The 20,114-nt window shown below is 44.1% G+C and overlaps 1 protein-coding gene across 2 annotated transcripts; it reads left to right on the top strand.

The window, feature by feature from the left end:
* Nucleotides 1-19,154, top strand: LOC119161789 (uncharacterized). 2 transcript variants are annotated; one of them, XM_075889287.1, is made up of 10 exons: nt 1-496; nt 3,702-3,908; nt 4,316-4,396; nt 4,867-5,209; nt 8,789-8,868; nt 9,034-9,091; nt 9,689-9,805; nt 10,518-10,638; nt 11,788-13,752; nt 18,720-19,154. In XM_075889287.1, exons 1-10 carry the CDS (start codon nt 42-44, stop codon nt 18,821-18,823), a joined length of 3,531 nt encoding a protein of 1,176 aa, XP_075745402.1. In that variant the 5' UTR covers nt 1-41; the 3' UTR covers nt 18,824-19,154. The 2 variants fall into 2 exon arrangements, with proteins under 2 accessions (XP_075745402.1, XP_075745401.1); XM_075889286.1 differs by having other exon boundaries at nt 2-496; nt 11,785-13,752.
* Nucleotides 19,155-20,114: the final 960 nt, after the last annotated feature.

Genomic DNA, 20,114 nt, shown 5'->3' with positions numbered 1-20,114 from the left:
CGGATTTCTACCCCCCTCGGCGCGCAAGATGCATTGTAGACATGTTTGATACACTCAGTGCCGAAATTCAACGTTGGAATATTATTTGTGCGTGCTCGTTGTGTGCCGTGTGGCTCGCGGGTTTCCTGACGATCTACTCTGCGACGGCGTTCGTCATTCTGTGGAGTGGAGTGAATTATTACCTGTACAGGCGGGAGGAAAACTTGCGCCACCGTCTATCGATACTAGGCTTAATAAAGCATGACAAACGTGAGCGGAGAAGACGAAGCGAGGTCTCGCAACGCGCGGTTTGTGCGAACAGCGCCACACCGTCGCGTTTCGGCAGTGTGTCGTTCGACTATTCGCGTGTGACACCCGGGAATAGTTTTGACTCTCTTTCGCGCCGCAGCGGCGAGCTGGACCGCAGTGCGCACGGCTACTCAAGTCCGGTGTTGATGAGCAAAAGCAACATTGTCAACCGATCGTGCCAAAGTACTTCAACGCTGGCGCATGGGAGGTGAGTGAATCGCGCGCCTCAACACGGCACGCGCTGTTTGCGGCCGGGTCCGTTTAGAATTTGAATGACCGACGTGCCCGCCGGATAAGTTGGCGCCTCCTGCTTGGAACGAGGGGCTGGTTTCTGAAATGTGTACCATTCGTCCTCTGGTTTACCGTTTCGCGTAGTGTCTCGTGCTGATTTCGAAGCTTGGCGCGTTTTTTTCCTCCTCCTTCATTTCGTTGTACGATATGCGCGCGTGTTTATATTTTAGGCGCGTTTGCCCGAGTTCACGTGGTTTCACGGTGCACGCTAGCGATTCATTCAAAACGACTGATATCAGAAAGTGGTCTCTTAGGGCGTCGGTGCTTGCTGAAGGCACAGTCTAGCAGCTCCGGAAACAAAAAAAGTTTCCCTATCACCTGCGTTAAATTAGGCAGAATGAATTTCGAAAATGTGTTCGTAGTATTTAAGCAGTGCAATTATTTGCCGATGATCGTTCACTTTTTCTGAGCCTGCTTTCCCGCCTCTGTCAAACCTTCCTCGTACCCTTTAATTCATTGTCGTGCTCGCAGAGCTATAGTGCTGCTTTATTTAGAAAAATTGAGACCATGAGTGCACCCGAGGTTATGTCGAATGCATGCATAAACATGAGTCACAGTTTCAGTTCCCTGTTATGTCTCGCGATATTTGCGTGTTATTCCAAATGTCAGATAGAACAAAAAAAAAAAAACGTGTAGCGTTGTTACAAGAAATCACACCTCCACATTTCATTCATCACTTCCCCCTTCCTTATTATTTCTTTATTGGCACCTTGTCGTCACCTTGACATACTTAGCTTCACGTGTAGCACTGTTGTATCCGCATACCATCTCTCTGGTGCAATTCTTCGGCCCTCTTACTGCAGTAATAAGCGTCCTGTAAATGCTCCTGTAACTGTCCTGTAAATCTCTTATACCTTCCTTGGCCTCAAATAGGTTGTGTCTAACAAAGAAGTGAGCCCTTGGCCCGTTCTCCTTTTTATGCAATTGGTTGTAACACACAACTACAGTAGTTGTGATGAAATGTATCTGCAGGCGAGCTGCCATTAGGATTACTGGTAAACATAGGTTAAAAACATGATGAGCGGTCAATATTGTTGGCACGCGCTGTATGCTGCATGACTGCAAGAACTTCAGGCAAGCCTGTGAAGACTGTATTACAGCTACTTAGCTGCTCTAGTTTATTTCACAAATGAAATTACCAAAAGCTTGAACCTATGAGAAATTAACTGCCTAACCCTTCATTTAGTCAGCGAATGGGTCGTAAAAGAGTTCATCTATAAAACAGTATACACTTCTGATCTTGACACAATTAAACTCACTTTCTTACCTTGAAAGGACTGCGGGCCCTTTTTGGCCGCACTTTGAGCCGTTGGAGTAGCTACAAAGAGCGTGTCTTCGAGAGTGATATCTTGCCATTTTAGAAATGTAGGTGGGCCCAAGGCATGCTTGCTTGTACAATGGCCACTTAAGTGATTGTTTAGGCATGCTGGTATGCGAATAATGGAGCTTCTAGGGCATGAAACAGTGGTAAAAATCCCAGACAAATGCACGCTGTGTGTGCCTTGTGTACCTAAACTTCATTCATGTATAGGGGGCTCAAAAAGTTTCCAAGCCACTATCCCATGTATTTCTATAGAAGCGTGGCCTGCAAAATTTTGACCAACACTGTACATTAGCAGAACACAACAGTTTTCCACGCATTTTGTTCATTTTAAAGAACATTATTGTTGCAGTTTTCACAATGTATCCTGTAGCACACAGAGTTTGAGGTGGCTGTCATGATGCTTGGGTGAAGTGAGCCTTTGAAGACTGACTTGTTGAGTAAACATTAAAGGGCAACGTTTTTTAGCATTTGTTTTAACCCCTAGCTTGCTGTTAACAGAGATAAGGAGTCTCCGAGTTTACTCACCCTGAGTTGAACTGTGCCTGCGCAGATAAATGATAAAAACAGCTTGCTGAGCCTTCAATTCAATTCCCGTTCATCGGAAATGTTGTCTAAAGCGAACATCATCATTTGGCTGGCAATAGCCACCCTGCGTCAAAAAAAAAAATTGGGTTCATTTTAAAGGCGGAAAACTTTGAGTAATATTGTTGCAGTTAACTTACGATGTCACTGCTTATCGCAATTTTATGTCAGAACTGTTACAGCCTGATCATCTGCTGCAACACTCACAAATGTGGCAGCTCTATTAGGGCAGAACACTCGAGTCATTCAACAGAAACAGTCGCATAAATATTCTGTTCCATGCATATTGCCATGGGGAAGTTTCAACTAACCGTGGTTTGCGGCTGTTAAAACTCAATAACATGACATATGTTTATGAATGCCTGTTTGAAAAGCCTGGATTCAGCAAAGCACAGTTATTATGGAATTCATTATGAAAGAGCTAGAGTCAGTGGGAAACATGGAGCTAGGTTGAGCATGAGAACTTTGAAGGAGCCGGGGTGAGCACGAAAATACGGACACAGAAGAGGATAAGACAACCTGACATTCGTGATTGTTATAGGCTTAACATAGATTGCAATATTGAGCACACTGCTGTGTATATTATTGTACATAATGAAATTAAGAAGCCTTATTTCCTTGTCATATAGTAGGGCTCTGGTATAATCCTTATCAGTAATGCAAAGTAGTTTTTGTAGCAACTTGGTGAAGGTATAGACAGACACATGGTCATGCATTCCTGTTTAACATGTTGAAGCTTTGTCACGCACGCACACACACAAAAAGGCTTTCCTCATTTTTTAGCAACCTTATTTCTACAAAATGCCGTTTCCATTTCATATGCATAAGCAGGTTAGCACACTCAAACCTCATTACAACAAAGTTGCATCTTACACAAAAATATGTTCGTCATATTTAAAAATTTGTCATGAATGTGTATTGCAAGACTATTTTTCATTTGCTTAGTTATAACCAATATTTCATTATATTTAAGGTTGTTGCATCAAGGTTTGAGTGTATGTATGTCTCTGAGATGTGCTAGCATCTTGCCAAAATTAATAACCGTTGCACAGGACTCTAAATTGTTCAGTGGCCATTCACTCAGCCGACGAGACTTCTTAGGTTCCTGGCAGTTCCTGCTGCACACTGTGCGTAATCTGGCTTATTCGATGGCATGCTTACATATAGAGCAAGATTGCACAGTTCAACCTGCCTCGTTTACATTCATTCATTGCAGGAAGTCTCATCTTGACTGGCTCCCTGTCACCACCCGACGGCACCCAATCCAGCAGGAGAAATACTCTGTGGGGAGCTATCCAGTGGTGTGTCTCAACAAGTCTCCACTGCCACTGGCCAAACCGTTTTCGTCGCCAGAATTGATACCGGCAGTGAAGGTCAAGATCTTGCCTCTGACAACGTCCCACGTGCAGAACCAGACATTTGGGTACGTCTCAGCACCGGGAAGTTCGTACACGTTTGCAAGGTGGCGTTTACAACATGATTCAGATTATATGAGCGAAATTTTCATTTGAAAACAAGGGAATGACATATTATTGAGCTGGTTTGTTCGGATTCGAGGAAAAAGTGAGGGATGGTGTTAAAGCAAAGCAAGCGCAAAGATGGAGAAGAGAAAAAGCTTGGGTTTATTCCAGGATCTATAGATATGCATAGGTTCAAGTTTTCATTATGCCTGGTTTGTGTACCTCGTGACATTTCATTCTGACAGATCTATGATGCGAGTACCAGAGTCCACTTAAATGTGTTCTGCCGTTGCCTTTGCTCTTAATTCAAGATTGATTTTTAAATTCAAGCTCAGGCCATTTTCTCATTTGTTTTCTCTCCTCTGCACAGCCATTCAGCAGCAAGTGGCGAACCTGAGAAGCAGGACCCATGCTCCACAGAAAGTGTCATTCAAGCTCTTAAGGAGAGGAGGTCAGTAAAAAATTGTAAACACCACTAAGCAATGACACATCTTTCTGAAACGTTAAAAGAAATAATTGAAGGGCAGTGATACGTAAACAATGAGGCGAGCATCAATGAAGCCCACGTAATACCTTAAAGATCTGAAGTGGATACCTTGCTTATCCGCAGAAAGACTAATAATAATAATGTATTCGTAGCGTAGCCGATACTTTGCGGAAAGCCAAAATTTTAAACACAGTTGGCCTTGCCCCAACATGAAGCTGCGCTCAAAGTTCACACTAGCCGGTGTCGTAATCGAAAACTTCTTGTGACTCATTTATTTTCCATGTAACTTAATTGTTCTCATTTTCAATGTTGCTGTGTATGCTGATTGTGTGCATTCAGATGCTGGGGTCCCCGTCAGGAAGAGCTCATCTGGCTCTTGTAACCAAGACATCTTGTTTGATTAAAGAGCTTAAAAAAATTGCCATTGCCTGCAGGAAGCGAGCGTATCAAGATGGCCTCGACTCGACAGGCCTCAGCCCCAGCCCGGTGCAGAGCAGCAAGCGATCACGACGTGAAAGCCTCTGCCTACCCCAGATGCCACCATTCACACCAGTCGTGACATCAGTAGGCGGGTTCGGGCCTCCTTATCTGGGATCACCGAGCAAAAATGCGGTGTTGCGGGGCCCTGTGCCTTCTTCCATGGTGCCGACGCCTGAGGCGACCTTTAAGCGAGGCCGCCTGTGCTCCACGTCGAGTCCTCCTGGCTCGGCCAAGCGGCATCGCAACAACGCCATTGCCATCTCCTACTGCTCCAGCAAGGGAATCCTGCAGCAAGCGGTATTAATGTTTGGCTACACCCATTGGCAATGGAATTTTGTCGATGAGAGCGATAGGTGGATAGCAAAATCGTGGCTCATGTAAAATATTGTGGGCTACGGCACCCATCTCCATCAACTTTAGTTTGAACGCTGGGACAAGGAATTTTGAAATGACTTGGAGTTGTGGCTTGCTTTCAGCTGTGAAGGTGATAAATAAGCTTTTTATTTTGATTAAAGGGACACCTAAATCAAATAACAATTTACATCAGAGTGAAAGCTCAATGTACGACAACATCTAAAACGACACTATTATCAACAGAAATCCCCTATTTATTGAGAAATTGAGGTAGATGCACAAGAACACATGCACCGCAGTAGCACATTCTCATAATGATACCGATGACGTCAGACAGTCTAACACAGGCAAGACATGGAAAATCCTCAAGCACCTGCTGGACCTGTCAGCCACCAAAACGGCGGTGAAAGCGGGAATGACCTAGATAAGACACAGGTATAAAGGGAACATCCATCAGATGGGTGATGAAATCGTCAAGGTCTAACTCAGCAGACCCCCGGCAGTCGAACACCAGAAATACTTGGGCTCTCCCAACAAAGATCTTGACGGAGACTTTTCACAGCAAGAAATCAGGGCAGTCCTGCAGACTATCAAGACCAAGTCAGCTCCAGGTCCCGACAAAGTGTCCAAGATGCTCCGGAACTTGGACGACCAGGGAACGAGCCGTTTGACAGACTTCATAAACGAGAGCTGTAGAGACGGGGAGATACCCGACGAATAAAAGAAATCTGACGTGATCCTCATTCCTAAGCCGGGTAAACCCCTAGAAATCCAGAACATGCGGCCCATCTCCCTGACTTCTTGCGTCGGTGAAGTAATGGAGCATGCTTGCCTGAACAGAATATTTTTGCGTTGTTTTTACTTCCCCTTCATCAAGCATTTCACTTTGCTCTTGAAAGTGTAACAACACAAACTTTAAATATTTTCAGTTGTTTGCTGTAAATGAAAGTAGGGGTGTAGAGAACCCTTAGACCAGTGCCATGGTGCTTGGGAATACTCCACTGCATATTTTTTGAATACCTCTATCTCAGAAAGGCGATTTCGGCTGAAGTACAGTATCAAGGGGGCAGATTCGCTGTGGCGTGTTAGCACAAGTATGGCATCACGAAAAGACTGCAACTCTCTAGATACTGGCAACAGCTGCCACTTTGCAGTCAGTTGCACGCAGTTCATGTAAACGAATGAATGGTTATCCAGGGACTCCAACAGCGATTTCTGCGATTTGAACTGCATGCAGGGTGCAGGTTTCGCAAATCCAGTGAACTGTATGTCCATTGCAATGGGGCTGGCTTGCAATTGCTGCTCGACGAAAGCTTTAACATCAAAGTAAAATATTTTATCTGTGTTGTCTAGCTGTGGTGTGTGGAGAGCGATGGTGGTCTCCATCATAGAGACGAGGCGGAAAATGTCCTTTTTGGGGTGCCTTAAAACCATGTCAGCACTCCTTTGAGTCAAGTTTTTACTTCGAATTTCTTTTTCATTTTTAGTTTTTTGGGCTTAGCCATAAAAATAGCATACCTGCCATGTCTCCCAGATTTTTCGGCAGACTCGTGGATTTCGACCAGTTGTTACGTTTATACGGTTGTCTGGAAAATCTTACCGAAATGGAAATTTCTGTGCGTGGTTGACAAAAATGCAGCCCAATCTGATCCAGGCTTTCTGCGAACCACTTGCATCTTATTGTAAATGAATTTAGAAGGTGTTTATCTAAACATACGGTTGAATCATGATACAAAAATGGCAGATACGAATTCGTGAAATTCCCCAGCCAAATTTCACCATGTCCATTGGCAAAATTTAGATGTTCCAAACACGTTTTCTCATCGATGCGGGTCGTATGAACTTTAGTACCGAAACAGTCAAACGAAGGCCGAGATCAGCGTGCTAGAAGCTTCGGAACGACGCGTGCGGCCAGATCATGCACTGTCAGAACTGTGGTTATCGTTAGCAACAACTGCTGTAGACGAAACTTTTGACATTGTCATTTAAGACATCGACGAAACTGCCAGAACTCTAAATTCGCACGCACGTTCAATGCACAGCCAGTAAAAGTGACGTTACTTTCCACAAATGCTGCCGACAAAACTGCGGCAGATTCAATCATAGATAGCAAACAAACGACTTGGTTTTGAAGGCGCGTGCGTTGCCTGCGCACGCGAATTGAAAACGGAACTACCATTTTTTACAACCGCCATGCGCGAAACAGTGGTGGCACCAACGCAATCATCAATAGCAACTACTAGACAAGAGCACGTGGCTAACACAGTGGTAGATTAAAGGCAATAAACATGTAAAAAAATCCTAGAAGTTTTCTGTCATTCCTGTCCAAAGAATCCAGTAAGGTATGTTGTTCCTGTCTACATGCGTACTTTGGCTAGACTTCAACATTCAGTTTTTCAGTTCGTCGCAAGCGAAGCTTCTACCTGTGCTTTCCCGGTAACCGCCTGTGCCGTCCTGTCCGTTTGCGTGTGTCGTAGGAAGACATATGCAAGTTCTTTGGAGAGAAATATGTTTTGTTGCTAGTTGTTTTGATGATGCAGAATTTCGGGAGTTGGGAGTGTTTTCGTCTTTCTTTGTGACTCGCATCTTCTACTGTAATTGGGAAATCCCACCCTCTTGTGTATGGCCCTCTTGTGTAAAAAGGGGCAATAATACGATCAACCCCCCCCCCCCCCCCCCCTTTTGCGGTAATCCTTGAGCTCCGCAGTGTTGTGACCGTGGTTCGCAGGCACCGCAGATCCAGGATGAAGATGTCAAGGCAGGAGGAAGTTGACCTGTTAGAGAGGATTGATTTACATTATGTACATAGCGGGCTCTTTCTTACATGGCGAGCTCTGGAATGCCGCGCCATGTAGAGGAGCGAGAGATTCCCTGGTAGCAACAGCAGGCGTGGCGATCTGCATGTTTATAGCTGCACTGATGTCCTACGTTAGTATTTTCAGTGCAGTTGGGTCTCGTTGCACTCTCCTAAAATGCGTATTATTGTCACAGCTGCGCAGGTCCACAAGCAGTGTCATCATTATGTCACGTCATCATTTCAAGTACAATTATCCATCTTATTTTAGTTATTTACTCGCTTCTCTTGTCATGACACCAGCAGGACAACTACTACAATGATGACACAGGGTATGACGGCTTAGCTGCTAAAGCTCGTGAATTTGATTCAGACTCAAGCTGTGATGAGAGCAAGGATATGCATTATTTAACGGCTCCAATCACCCATTTATTTTGGACATATTTCACCAATTCTCAGGTAATTTAGATGATTGACAAAATGCATTGAGCACAAAGCGCCACAAATGTACAAAGCAAAAGAGCGAGAACGGTGCTAGCAAAAAACTGAGCTGTGCAATCTATATATAGTCGTCTGCGCTAATGGCCTGCCTGATGACGAAGGGCCTACAGTTGAATATTCCTTTCACACGTGTTCAGGCATAAAGCTATTGATAATGTATTGTATTTTTATATTGTGTCATTTTCTTGAAGTGACAATCTTTTTTATGTTTGACTGTGGTGTTGCAGAGGAACAGCCAGAGCCAGAAGCGGAAAGCTGTACCACCTGACTCGACACCACTGTCAAAACAGACCAGAAAGGAATGCAGGTGAGGGTAGTGAAGCAGGCTTTTCATACACCCTGTCCGCCTTTATTCCATCAGCTATTATTGTGAGCCATATTGCTCTGAATATTCTTACTTGCTGGTGTCCTTAGAAGTAGTTGAGTCATGCATCATGCTCTCGTCCTGAACTTCTTTTTTCTCCCTCCCTAGGAGACCTCAGTCTGATGAGGAAGAGTCAGCGGAAAAGATCGAAGACAGCAGTAAAGAAGTAAGTCCTATTTGTATGCTAGGCACATGATGCACACTGTGAAACTACGATTCCATTATTGCGAGCCCAGCCTATCACGCTAGCTTGGTGAAGTGATATGAGCGCTACGTCACTGGCACATTACATCCGCACATGCACCTTTGTTTGTGACCCATGATGTCAGAGAAGGCATTGGACCATAAGCTTTTAAATGAATTGAACCCCCTCTATAACCATCTTGTATTCGTTAAACTTGTAGTGTATGCATATCGTTAAGGATCGATATTGGTAACTTGTGTTTACTAGAGGTGCATGTATCATTCGATGCACCCTTAGTGACAACAGGGGCAAGGTAATTATTATTGTCTTTTCATTTGTTTTAATCCTTGCAACTAATAAGTAACTTGTGCACATACTACTTTGAGTCGTTGATAAGACTCAAAGTAGTTCAAGAGTGCTGTCAATTTTCATCAGTAACCATCAAAGGCCAACGTCTTTTTAGTTGTTAAACGAGCCATCGCACGTTAGTTGTATGCTTGGTTACTTCAAGTCCAGAATTCAGCAATCATCTACACCAGCCCATGAATAACATCCTTATTGTCGATTTCTTTTTTGTAGAATGATGTTCCCTCAGAAGGAGAAGTGTCAAAAGAGTCAACAGAAAGCGAGCCTGTTGATTCCTCCAAGCTGAGGAGCCGAGTCAAGCCCCTTGACTGGAGCACCATTGAAAAGAAGGTACAGGGCTGACGCTTGTATCACTCCATAAGGGTTTTCTTTTAAGGCAATGTGTCAGCCTTGTTTTACAATGAGAAATTCACCCCTTATATTGAAGGCGTTTGTTTTTGCTGTGCAATACAGTTTAAATTTTCGCGAAAGGAATAAAAAGAAACAGCACTAGTATCTAAGGGACAACAAAAGGAGGACGCAGACAACCGCTCTCACGTGCAACAAGGTTTCTTTGTCACAACCACACAATATATACTTGTGCAGTGTATAACAAAAAGAAAAAATGGTAAAAGCAAAGCACATATAAAAACCTTATGCTTTAATTCTGACTGCATGCCATGAATATCATGCATTCTAGTGTACTGAAGAAAATCATTTTCAATGATAAAGCCATCGGAGGCCTGCTGACGCACGTGCTGCCTAGCTTAGTAATTTCTCAAGGCTCATGGGTTTTGTGTATCAGCTGGTTCCTTCACATTATTGACATTCTATAGTATTAGCCTTGATCATTAGAAGCGTTTGTGTAGCCGGGAGTTTGTGGAGCTGTACCAATAAGATTGCATTTCAGAAGCTCTATGCTCATCACTTGATATCAGACATGTATATGAAGACTGTTGTGCCTGACTTAATGTTGACTTATAAGGCAAAGTAGTTTTTAACTATTGTCGTTGAACTTTGACGACTCTGTGTCACATACAAGGTACCTTTGTCGGAATTGCAGAAGGTGGTGTACCCGGAACACATTGCGACCCTGAAGGAACATGAGAATGACCAGGCCCGCGATAAGCAACGGCTCAACCGACTGTTGGGAGGGCTGCAGGACGTTAGCGACCAAGCGAATGGTTAGTGCCTTGCAAGGGTTGCAGCAACTGTTATTTCGTACACGCATCTCAGTGTACAAGCCCCAGTATTATCTTATGCCTTGGGCTTTCATGATGATGTGCATTGGGGAATACCTACTGCAATGTGTAGCCATCACTTGTACCTAAGTTGTCACTTCTTATTTTAGTAATTGCCACTTTGTTATAGACTACTTCATTATTATTGAATGTTTTTTGCAATGAGTTCTGCTTGGCTGTTTTTTTTTACCTGTTCTATTCCCCCCATTTTTTTTCTTTATTTCATTTTTCTTTTCTGTAGAGATGTGTAAGTAGCAATATTTTCGGAGAAAATATTGCTACTTACACATCTTACACATCTACTTACACAATCGGAGAAAAGGGAAGCCTGGAGAGGACCCCTAAGCATATTCTTATGAGATGGTGATAGCCACATGAAAGCAAGCTTTGGCTAGGTTGACGAATCACTGGCAGAGTGGTGTTTCATGGTTGTATTATCAAGAATGAAGCAATGCAGAGGCAGAATTCTATTTTATGTTCATGATTTGGTGCAAGCAAAGTTGTTGCCAACAACACATTACGTGTAAAAGGCAAAGGTGCTATTTCTTCAGCCTCTCTCTTCCCCTTTCAACTTTTGTAGAAGCCCAACTGATGTGGCAGACAAGGTTGTGCTTTCCTCAAGCTTGGAATCCCAAATCTGCCTAGTAGACATCAGTGTTTAAGAACATCTGAAACTTTGGACGATAAAAATCATTGGCATTCAATTATTCAGATTTCCTTCCCAAATCACAGGTTCGAAACAGCATTAAGTGAGCCCCCCACCTCTGCCACATCTATCATCTTCATGTTGGACCCAACATTTTCTGGAGTCGGTACATTCGCAACCGTGGCAAAGCCTGAAAAGCAGCCCTGTCGCAATACGAGATCGTGATGGAGTGAAGCATATTGAAAATCAGAAGAGGCCACTGCCAATTGAATGTTTGCTGTATTTGTCTTTGGGAAATTCGAATAGTTCAAATAGTAAAATTCCACTGTAAATCGAATAGCAAATGCCATTAGAAAAATATTCGTAACTTTGAATACTCGCACGCCCCTAGTTTTCTGTGAGAGATGCTTTCTGATGGCATTTTCTGTCATTTTTTCTCGCAGCAGAAAAGACGCCAGTTTCCGCTCAGGCCGACGCAGAAAAACGCTCCGCCCTGGAGAAGACACCTGGCCTCCCTACGTTTGGCATTCCAGTTGGTGCAACGACCAGTGCGACTCTGGTGCTGGGGTCCACCACCAATACGGTGTCGGTGATCAGCAGCCCCGTTATGAGCGCGTCATCCACCGTGGCTTCACCGCCCCAGCCAGACGAAGAGAAAAATCTTCCGGCTCTCAGTTCGGCGCCAGCCACCACCATGAGCACATCTGTTGCATCCACCGCACCAACAGCAAGCACTGCTATAGTGGCACCGAAACCCCAGCTCGGTGCTGGCTTTTTCAGCTCGAACTCCACCACCAGTACTGCAAGTACGACTGCTTCGAAAGCAGTCACACAAGTTGTGCCAGCGTCAGTGCCTGCAGCCGCAGCTTCCTCTACGGCAAACCCACTATTGGCTGCCTTGGCGAAATTTACATCCCCAAAAGCTACAGAAGCCACTACAACTGCCTCTCCTGCTGCATCACAGCTCTTGCCAACCCCAACTAGCTCAGCGGCTGCGTCCCTTTCGTCGACGCAGGCGTCTGCACTGTCGCTGCCGAACGCCACAGCTTCCACTGCCACCACTGCTCCTGCTCCCGACAAAGTAAAACCTGCAGTGGGAGGCTTCGTTTTTACGGGGCCATCACTCGGAGGCAACAAGCCGATTTCAAGTACAGCTTCGATTGCTCCAGCACAGCCGTGTTTCGGAACGGCAGCTGGTGCAACTCCTGCGCTGCCATCAACGCCCATGTTTAAAGCCAACGACACAAACGCTATTATGGCAAGCGCCGCTTCACTGACTCCGGCATCTTTCCAGTTTGGCTCCAACACACAAATAGCAAAACCAACCACATCGCAGGGCTTCCTGGTCACTGCACCGTCGACATCGGAGCCATTCAAATTTGGCTCGAGCGGGTTACCTGCTGCACCTTCTACCACAACAAATACCACGCAGGCCACAAGCCCGCCATTGGGGGGGCTCAAGTTGGGCACAGTGGCACCTGTTGGCACTCCAGTTTCGGCATCACTGTTGCAGACATCTACTTCAACATTGAGCGGATCGGGCACCAGTATGTTCAACTTTGGGGCTGGCCCTGCACCGAAATTGACTGCAACACCACTCTTTGGCTCAGTGGCTGCGCAGGCGCCGGCAACAACTGGTATCGGCACTCAACCTGCTAGCGGCGGCTTCACGTTCGGAGCCGGCGTTTCGACTGCCAGTAGCACCGCCGCAACTACGCAAGCCGGGTTTTCTTTCAGTGCAAGTAGTACCACTGCTGCCTCTTCTGGAAGTGGTTCGGTCTTCAAATTCGGCACACAGGACCAGCAACCACAGCAGGCAACCGCTTCAGCTCCGCTTTCAGCGGCGACAACCACAGCCTCGTTGTTTTCGGGAGCACCGTTCAAGTTTGGGACGCCTGTTCTGAAGCAGGAGGCGGCACCAGCAGCACCCCAACCGTTCAGCTTTGGGGCGGCAAGCACCCCACCTGCTACGGCAAATAGCACTCCTTTTGCATTCGGAGCAAGCAATTCTGGGCAGGCAGCTGCCAATCCCTTCACATTTGGCACGGCTGCCACTACAACCGCATCGAGCACTTCACCTTTCTCCTTCGGGGCTGGCGCGGCCAGCACGTCCGCTTTCTCCCAGTTGAGCGCCACTTCGCCACTCTTCCCCAGCGCAGCACCCGTTGGCCAACCTTCTGCGGCGGCGGCTCAGCCTGGCGGATTCCAATTTGGCGCAGCACAGAATGCGTTTGGTGCTTCCACCAACGGCTTGAGCAATGGCATCTCGAGCAATGCCACAGCCCAGCCCAGTGTTGCAGCTTCAGGACTGTTCAAGTTTGGCGCGGCCAACAACTCGTCGGTGCCGTCGTTCAACTTTGGAGCGTCGCAGTGTGGAACTAATGCCACTCCCAAGCCAGCTTTCAACTTTGGTAAGCCTTCGTCCTCACCATGTTGAACTTGCAAAGACTTTTCCATCTTCACTGTTTGCTTAAACATCTGCAGCTGAGCTTTCTTTTAGTGAAATTTCTATGAAAATAACTACCTTCATTTTATTCTATAATAATTGTAAGCATTGCTTGCAATATCACCTAAAGGGAAGTGTGGTGCCACTTCCTATGCTAGCTTCTGAACAGCTACCATGGAAATGATGCTAAGGGGAGACCCTGCTTCTGAAACATGTTGTTTTTGAGTGGATTTTCACTTTCAGAGCTTATTTAATTTGATATGCTGATTTAAATTGAGCAATGATTGTTCTAATATGATTTGTAGCATTTAAAATATTGAATACCGTATTTACTTGCGCAATCCTCGCACTCGCATAATTGTCGCACCCCCCACATCGCCCAACAAAAATGAGTTTTTTTTTTTCCTCGAGTGATTATCGCACCCCCGAAAACTGCCGCAATAATGTCGTCCGCTCGTTCCAGCCACTGATTATGATAGCATGTGCTGTCTCTTAAGCATCAAGCGTACTATCACGGCCGCTAGATGAAAATGCGTACGGTACGGCCTGCCGCATGGAGCAGCTTTGTATGGGAGAGCGCGTGTCAGCCGTAGGGTCAGTTGCGGCCACTGCAGCGCAACGGGCGGGGACAAGAGGGACGGGGAAATAAGTGGCGGCCGCAGCCGCAGTAAATTAGCTGGTGTTTGTCGCAACAGTGACCCACTCAGTTGTTCTAATCATCATCATCAGCAGCAGCCTGACTAGGTCCACTGCAGGACAAAGGCCTCTCCCATGAGGCCTCTCTATGAGGCCACAAAGGCGTCCCCCTCTCTCTTGTTCTAATCAGTGTTTTTTTAATCTTATTTATCACAGCGATGACATATCGCATATCTAGTAGACTACGAGGCTCTATTTAGTTCAAAAGCCAATAGATTTTTCCTGTGCTTGCCGAGCACCTGACGTTTTTTTTTTTTTTTTTTTTTAGAACCAGCTTTTTGCTTTGACGCTGACAGAAAAATCCACATTCATGTAGCTGACTGATATGGCACTGAATGCGTGACAAAGTTATTGTTCTATTTATGAAGATGTCTTACACTAATATATTTTGATTATTGTGACGTTTATTCAGCACTTTCGCGTTTTCTCAGCCGGAATGCTTGACAAATAATTTTTGGACACTTTACAATAGACATTCACAGTTTTTATATTCTAAAAGCGTATGAAAGAAACGTAATTTGAATATTTTTCATGTTGTTTGGTACACGGTTGTGTATGTGTATATATATATATATATATATATATATATATTACTGGCCAGGGATGGCTTATATCTTATGCACTGACACTTGCAATAATAGGCCGCAACTCCTGAAACAAAATTGTGAGACTGCAGGGATAAACTCAAGGTATATTTATTTATGCGCGACATACACTTATATTATTATTATTATTACTATTATGTTTACGCATCGCAAAACCACGGCTGCTGCAGGGCAGTCGAGTGCACGTGACATGCCTTCGTTTCAGCGAGCACAGGTTTATGTGTTCACTGTTGAATCAGTTGCATTATCACAAGAACATTGGAACGGAAAGACACGAAAACACTCAAAAGCACAGGAACGCAAGCAGTTGTGTTCACATTTTGCAGCATTTCATCGCTCTTTTCGTCTCACAGTTTTCGTATTATTTACTTCATAACTGTTCGCTAAATTGCCAGCATTTAAATTACACTCACTGAAATTTCAAAAAAGCTCTAGTCCAATGTTATGAGATCGCACTCATGCTAAGTATATTTCGTGGCTGTTGCATCTGATACTGTATTGTATAAATACTTATCGACATGTTTGGAGGAAGTGAGAAGTCTATCTTAGTTTGTGTTAAAAGAATAGCGGCAAGTGCAGTTGCTGTGGTTAAATATTCTAAATGAAGTTATTAAATTTGAAGCGACGTTATCTGAAGCAACATACTCACAGGGACTATAATTAATTTAGATGCATTAGAAAAGTGTAGCTCTTCCACATCTATTAGTCGAGATCTTGTAGAATCCGAGCAAAATGTGCTCACAATTCTTACTTTCGTGAAAACTGATCGTGTGCGAGGTTCCATCTCGGGTAGGACAATACCAATAATCTTCAAGGGCTGCAGGTATTTAAAAGCAAGGTCTGTAATTACCTAGTGCGCACACGCCAGACGGATATTAAAAGATTTCGCGGGTCACACAAAGATACACGTGCTCAATCGTAATTACCGCAAGCGCACCGCGCATGTGATTCTATGGGCGCTCGCGAGAACTGTTCCCCCCTGGTGGCGCCGCAGCGGTGGTTAGGGAACTAGACCTGTCATGCCGGTTTTTGAGCACGCGGCGGGCCGTACCCGTGCGCTCTTTTGTCCAGCGGTCGTGGTACTATTATTGCACGGAGATTCAATCCAAGCCAAGGTAAAGTTGCAAGTGGGCGTTGCGGCGTGTTTGTATGTTGTGTCGGTATTCTTGTCACGTTATGGGGCGATACTGAAGCTATACGGCTGCTTTTAAGTTGAAACGATGGCAACAGGGCCGCCCGTAGGCCCTTCGGAGTCTGCGAGTTTTGTGTTCGCTACTGGTGACGGCTGTTGAAAGCCACCAAGACGCGTTGGGCCCGTCGTGTGCCTAAAACTGGGATTGGTGGTAAACCTTATTTCTTCAGAAGGAAACTGCGGATGATTCTGTTATATAGCCATCAGCCCAATACTGACGTCCTGCGCTTACCTTTTGAGGGCTCCTGTTGAGCGACCAATGCTACCGCTACGCCCGCAATGCCCATAAACTTTGTGTATGGTATATGATTCTCGACTTTTTGTTTGCAATTTCTGTGTCTCAAATAAATCTTGCTTTGTGTTGAACCTGTACTTTTATTGTTGAGGTAAGTTTTAATTAGTACTTCTCAAAGCTTGCTGTTAGTTGCTAATGTGACAATCCTGATTTGTGGCCACTTCCTTTTTTTTTGCTTTGTACATTTTCGTGGAAAGTTTACCTCGCGTTATTCTCGCATCCCCCAACTTAGCATTGGTTCTCAGCTAAAAAAAGTGCGAGGATCATGCGAGTAAATACGGTACTTCTTGTGTGGTTAGGAGCAACATTTATTCCTAATTTGCAAGATTGAAGTTAGTGTATCACAATAACCCGGAATGTATGCTGTATGCAGTAAAACAAGAATGGATGTTCTAAACCCATTTGAACAAAAGTTGTAGTGCGTTAAAAATTTACAAGAAGTTTGGTCAAAAGTTCAATATACCTTAACTTTTGCTCAAATGGGCCTGGAAAATTAATTCTAGTTTTACTACGTGCAGTATTTATTCCAACATTATTCAGTCCAAGTTATTGTTGAATTGCTTTAGGGCTCTCAGTTTAGACATAAAACGTGTTCCTAACAAGGCACATTGTATGACATCTTAAAAGCTGCTAATTGTACTAAAAATATAATTGCCCACTTGAAATTGAGACAAAAATACATAAGCTGTAAAAGTTTCACATGCATTTATTTATTAAATATGTATTGAAAGGAGTGTCTTTGAATTAATATCTGGATATAAAAGTGCTGTTAAAGGTGTCGTTAAAAAACATTGTAGTACTGCAGTAGAACATTGCTAATACATTTTTCAGGACAATGTATAAAGAAAATGCAGAAGCCCCAAGATATGATAGTTGTGAATAGGGGAAGATGTGAATTGGGGAAGACTGAACAGTCAGTGTCTTAGTCAAGTGTAAACAATTTATTTCAGTGCGTATGCACAATAGCAAAAAAACAATAAAGAAGAAGAGATTGATTGATTGATATGTGGGGTTTAACGTCCCAAAACCACCATATGATTATGAGAGACGCCGTACTGGAGGGCTCCGGGAATTTCGACCACCTGGGGTTCTTTAACGTGCACCCAAATCTGAGTACACGGGCCTACAACATTTCCGCCTCCATCGGAAATGCAGCCGCCGCAGCCGGGATTCGATCCCGTGACCTGCGGGTCAGCAGCCGAGTACCTTAGCCACTAGACCACCGCGGCGGGGCAAAAAGAAGAGAAAAATGTTTACTGTAGATATTAACTTTATGTGCTTTGCCTTGTCCAGCTTGAGCCAAGCCGAGCTATTCATAATGCGCGATTTCGTGTTGCAATAGAAAATTGTTGCTGTCGTCAGATGCAGTCACTAGCCATCGTTTAGTTTCATGCATGGCCCATGCGTGTGATTTCACTAAAGTCTACTGGTATTGTGGAGAGCTTATGTCGTACCACACCCACTCTGCCCAAGCAGCGAAGTCTCTCGAGCAATTCTTGTCTTCATGTTCGTGCCTAGCCTGCACAGTCGACAATCCTGATCCGCTGCGCCCGTGTTCGAAAAGTCTTATCACATTGTGCGTGCTGCTCTTCAATTTTTTGGAATAAAATTCTAGTGGCCTTTGACAGTGCACATAAGCATATTTAAAAACAGCGTGAAGTAAACACAGAGAAGAATTTACACCGGTCTAATGCTGCATCTACTGGCAGCGCTGTTCCCTAGTGAATTCTTTTGCGTGTAGACTTGGTGCTGTTTTTAACTATGTATACGTACCAAATGGCTCACATCCACTCTCTTTCTTAAGTTACATAAGCACAGTACTGTGAAGTGCAAATTAGTGCGATGGTTGATGTGTTTCCACCTAGTATGCACCTATATTGATGTACATTAGAATCCCTCGAGAGAGCCTGAAAAAACTGAAAGAGAGGTGGTTCTGAAGTTTCATTTTCTGAAAATGATGTATGAAATTACAGCAGTCAAATACAGGGCTAACCAATTCATAGGCATTTTCTCCGTTTGAGTGACAGTCCTATTAGCAGAGATTTACTGACTTCCCATAGGTTTGTGCTCTAGGACTGCAAAAAACGGTCTGTATTGCAGAATCCCTTTAATCGGCAACACATCTATGCTTTGTCCCTTCTCAGGTGCTCCTGCAGCCGCCAGCAACCTGTTCTCTATAGGAACGACTTCGTCGCACAGTGAGCGACCACTTGCAAGGCCACGAAGCAAGCGCATCACGAAAAAGTGATGGCACTTAGACGCATCTGGGAGGAGGGGAAACAAAATATCATCTGTACAAAATTCCATCTGTTCTCATTGAACGGTTTTTAAATGCGCGCAAATTGTGTAATTAATTATAGGTGCGATTATTACTGCGAGGTTTGAGGCATCGTATCATGTTGGCTGGGGCCAGAGTTGGTGGTCCCAGCACTGTTTCTTGCCTTTTTGGAGAGTTTATTATCAAGCTGCCACAGATTTGTACATAAGTAGTAGTAGTAAGGTTTTAAAATGAAACGAGATTTTTTTTCCCCTCAAGCAAGGAAAAATAAACGGAGAAGACTTTTGTTGTAAAAAAAAAAGTTTTGCATCTCTTTGTATGTTTTTCTATACGTTTTGTCTGCCTACACGCACACAACCTCTCTGGGGCTCATGTGGGTCCTTGAAAATCCTTGAATTTGAAAAGTTTGTTTTCAAGGCCTTGAAAGTGCCAGAATTTTTGCAAATACTTGAATTTCCCCTTTTTTAAAAATAACAATTGTTGCACATTTCACAGCGCACCACTTGTGATGCCGTAAATGTAGCAGGTGGCATATGTAATGTGGCCATCACAAAAGAATTGAGAACATCTGTAACTTCTGTACAGAACCAACACCGTGCATTTCTGGAAACACATAAAAGGTAGAAGTAGGAGGATGAGAAACGGAAAAAGAAAGGCATTGAGGAGGAGGTCAAAGTGATTACAAAAAACAAAAACAAAAACTAGAAGCTGCTGCTACATCAGACTTGTGATGTGCATCAAGTCAAACAGCCTTAGGAATACTGCCAAGACCAAGCAGCAGATAGAAGATATTGATATGAACATTCAGAAAAAGCAACAAGGCATTGAGTAATAACTGTTCCTTAGCTTTTATATCTGAATAAAAGTTTACAACTCTGTCATGCTAAAAGCAATTACCCATGAACCTTTAGGACCTATACTATGATTGAATGTTGTCTAGAAAGAAAGTGTCATTGGACTTATGTTTTTTGTCAGCTTCAGTGATGTTACCCTTTTTTATAAATTCTAGTTATTTCATGCCTGCATCCTTTCCTGAATATGCGTTAGTTTGATTTCTAACAGACAATGTGGTCCTTAAAGATTTGCAGTCATAGCCTTGAAAGGTCTTGAATTTTTGTAATGTAAACGAGCATGAACCCTGTCACTCTCGTACAATTTCCGGGTTGGTTGTTCTTTCTGGCGCTGCGGTGTTATTCAGTAGTACACTCAAACCTCAATGTAACAAAATATTGTTTATTATGAAGTAAATGAAAACATTTTT

Source organism: Rhipicephalus microplus, chromosome 3 (assembly GCF_043290135.1).
Source record: "Rhipicephalus microplus isolate Deutch F79 chromosome 3, USDA_Rmic, whole genome shotgun sequence".
In the NCBI taxonomy this organism is placed as follows: Eukaryota; Metazoa; Arthropoda; class Arachnida; order Ixodida; family Ixodidae; genus Rhipicephalus; species Rhipicephalus microplus.
The sequence above is the reverse complement of the archived record's forward strand: the minus strand, read 5'-3'. Positions and strand labels throughout refer to the sequence as shown.

Coding starts and splice junctions, on each gene's coding strand:
- LOC119161789 (XM_075889286.1), top strand. CDS start 42: ATGTTTGATACACTCAGTGCCGAAATTCAACGTTGGAATATTATTTGT. Junction 497..3,701: donor TCAACGCTGGCGCATGGGAG/GTGAGTGAATCG, acceptor CATTCATTGCAG/GAAGTCTCATCTTGACTGGC. Junction 5,210..8,788: donor AGGGAATCCTGCAGCAAGCG/GTATTAATGTTT, acceptor GTGGTGTTGCAG/AGGAACAGCCAGAGCCAGAA.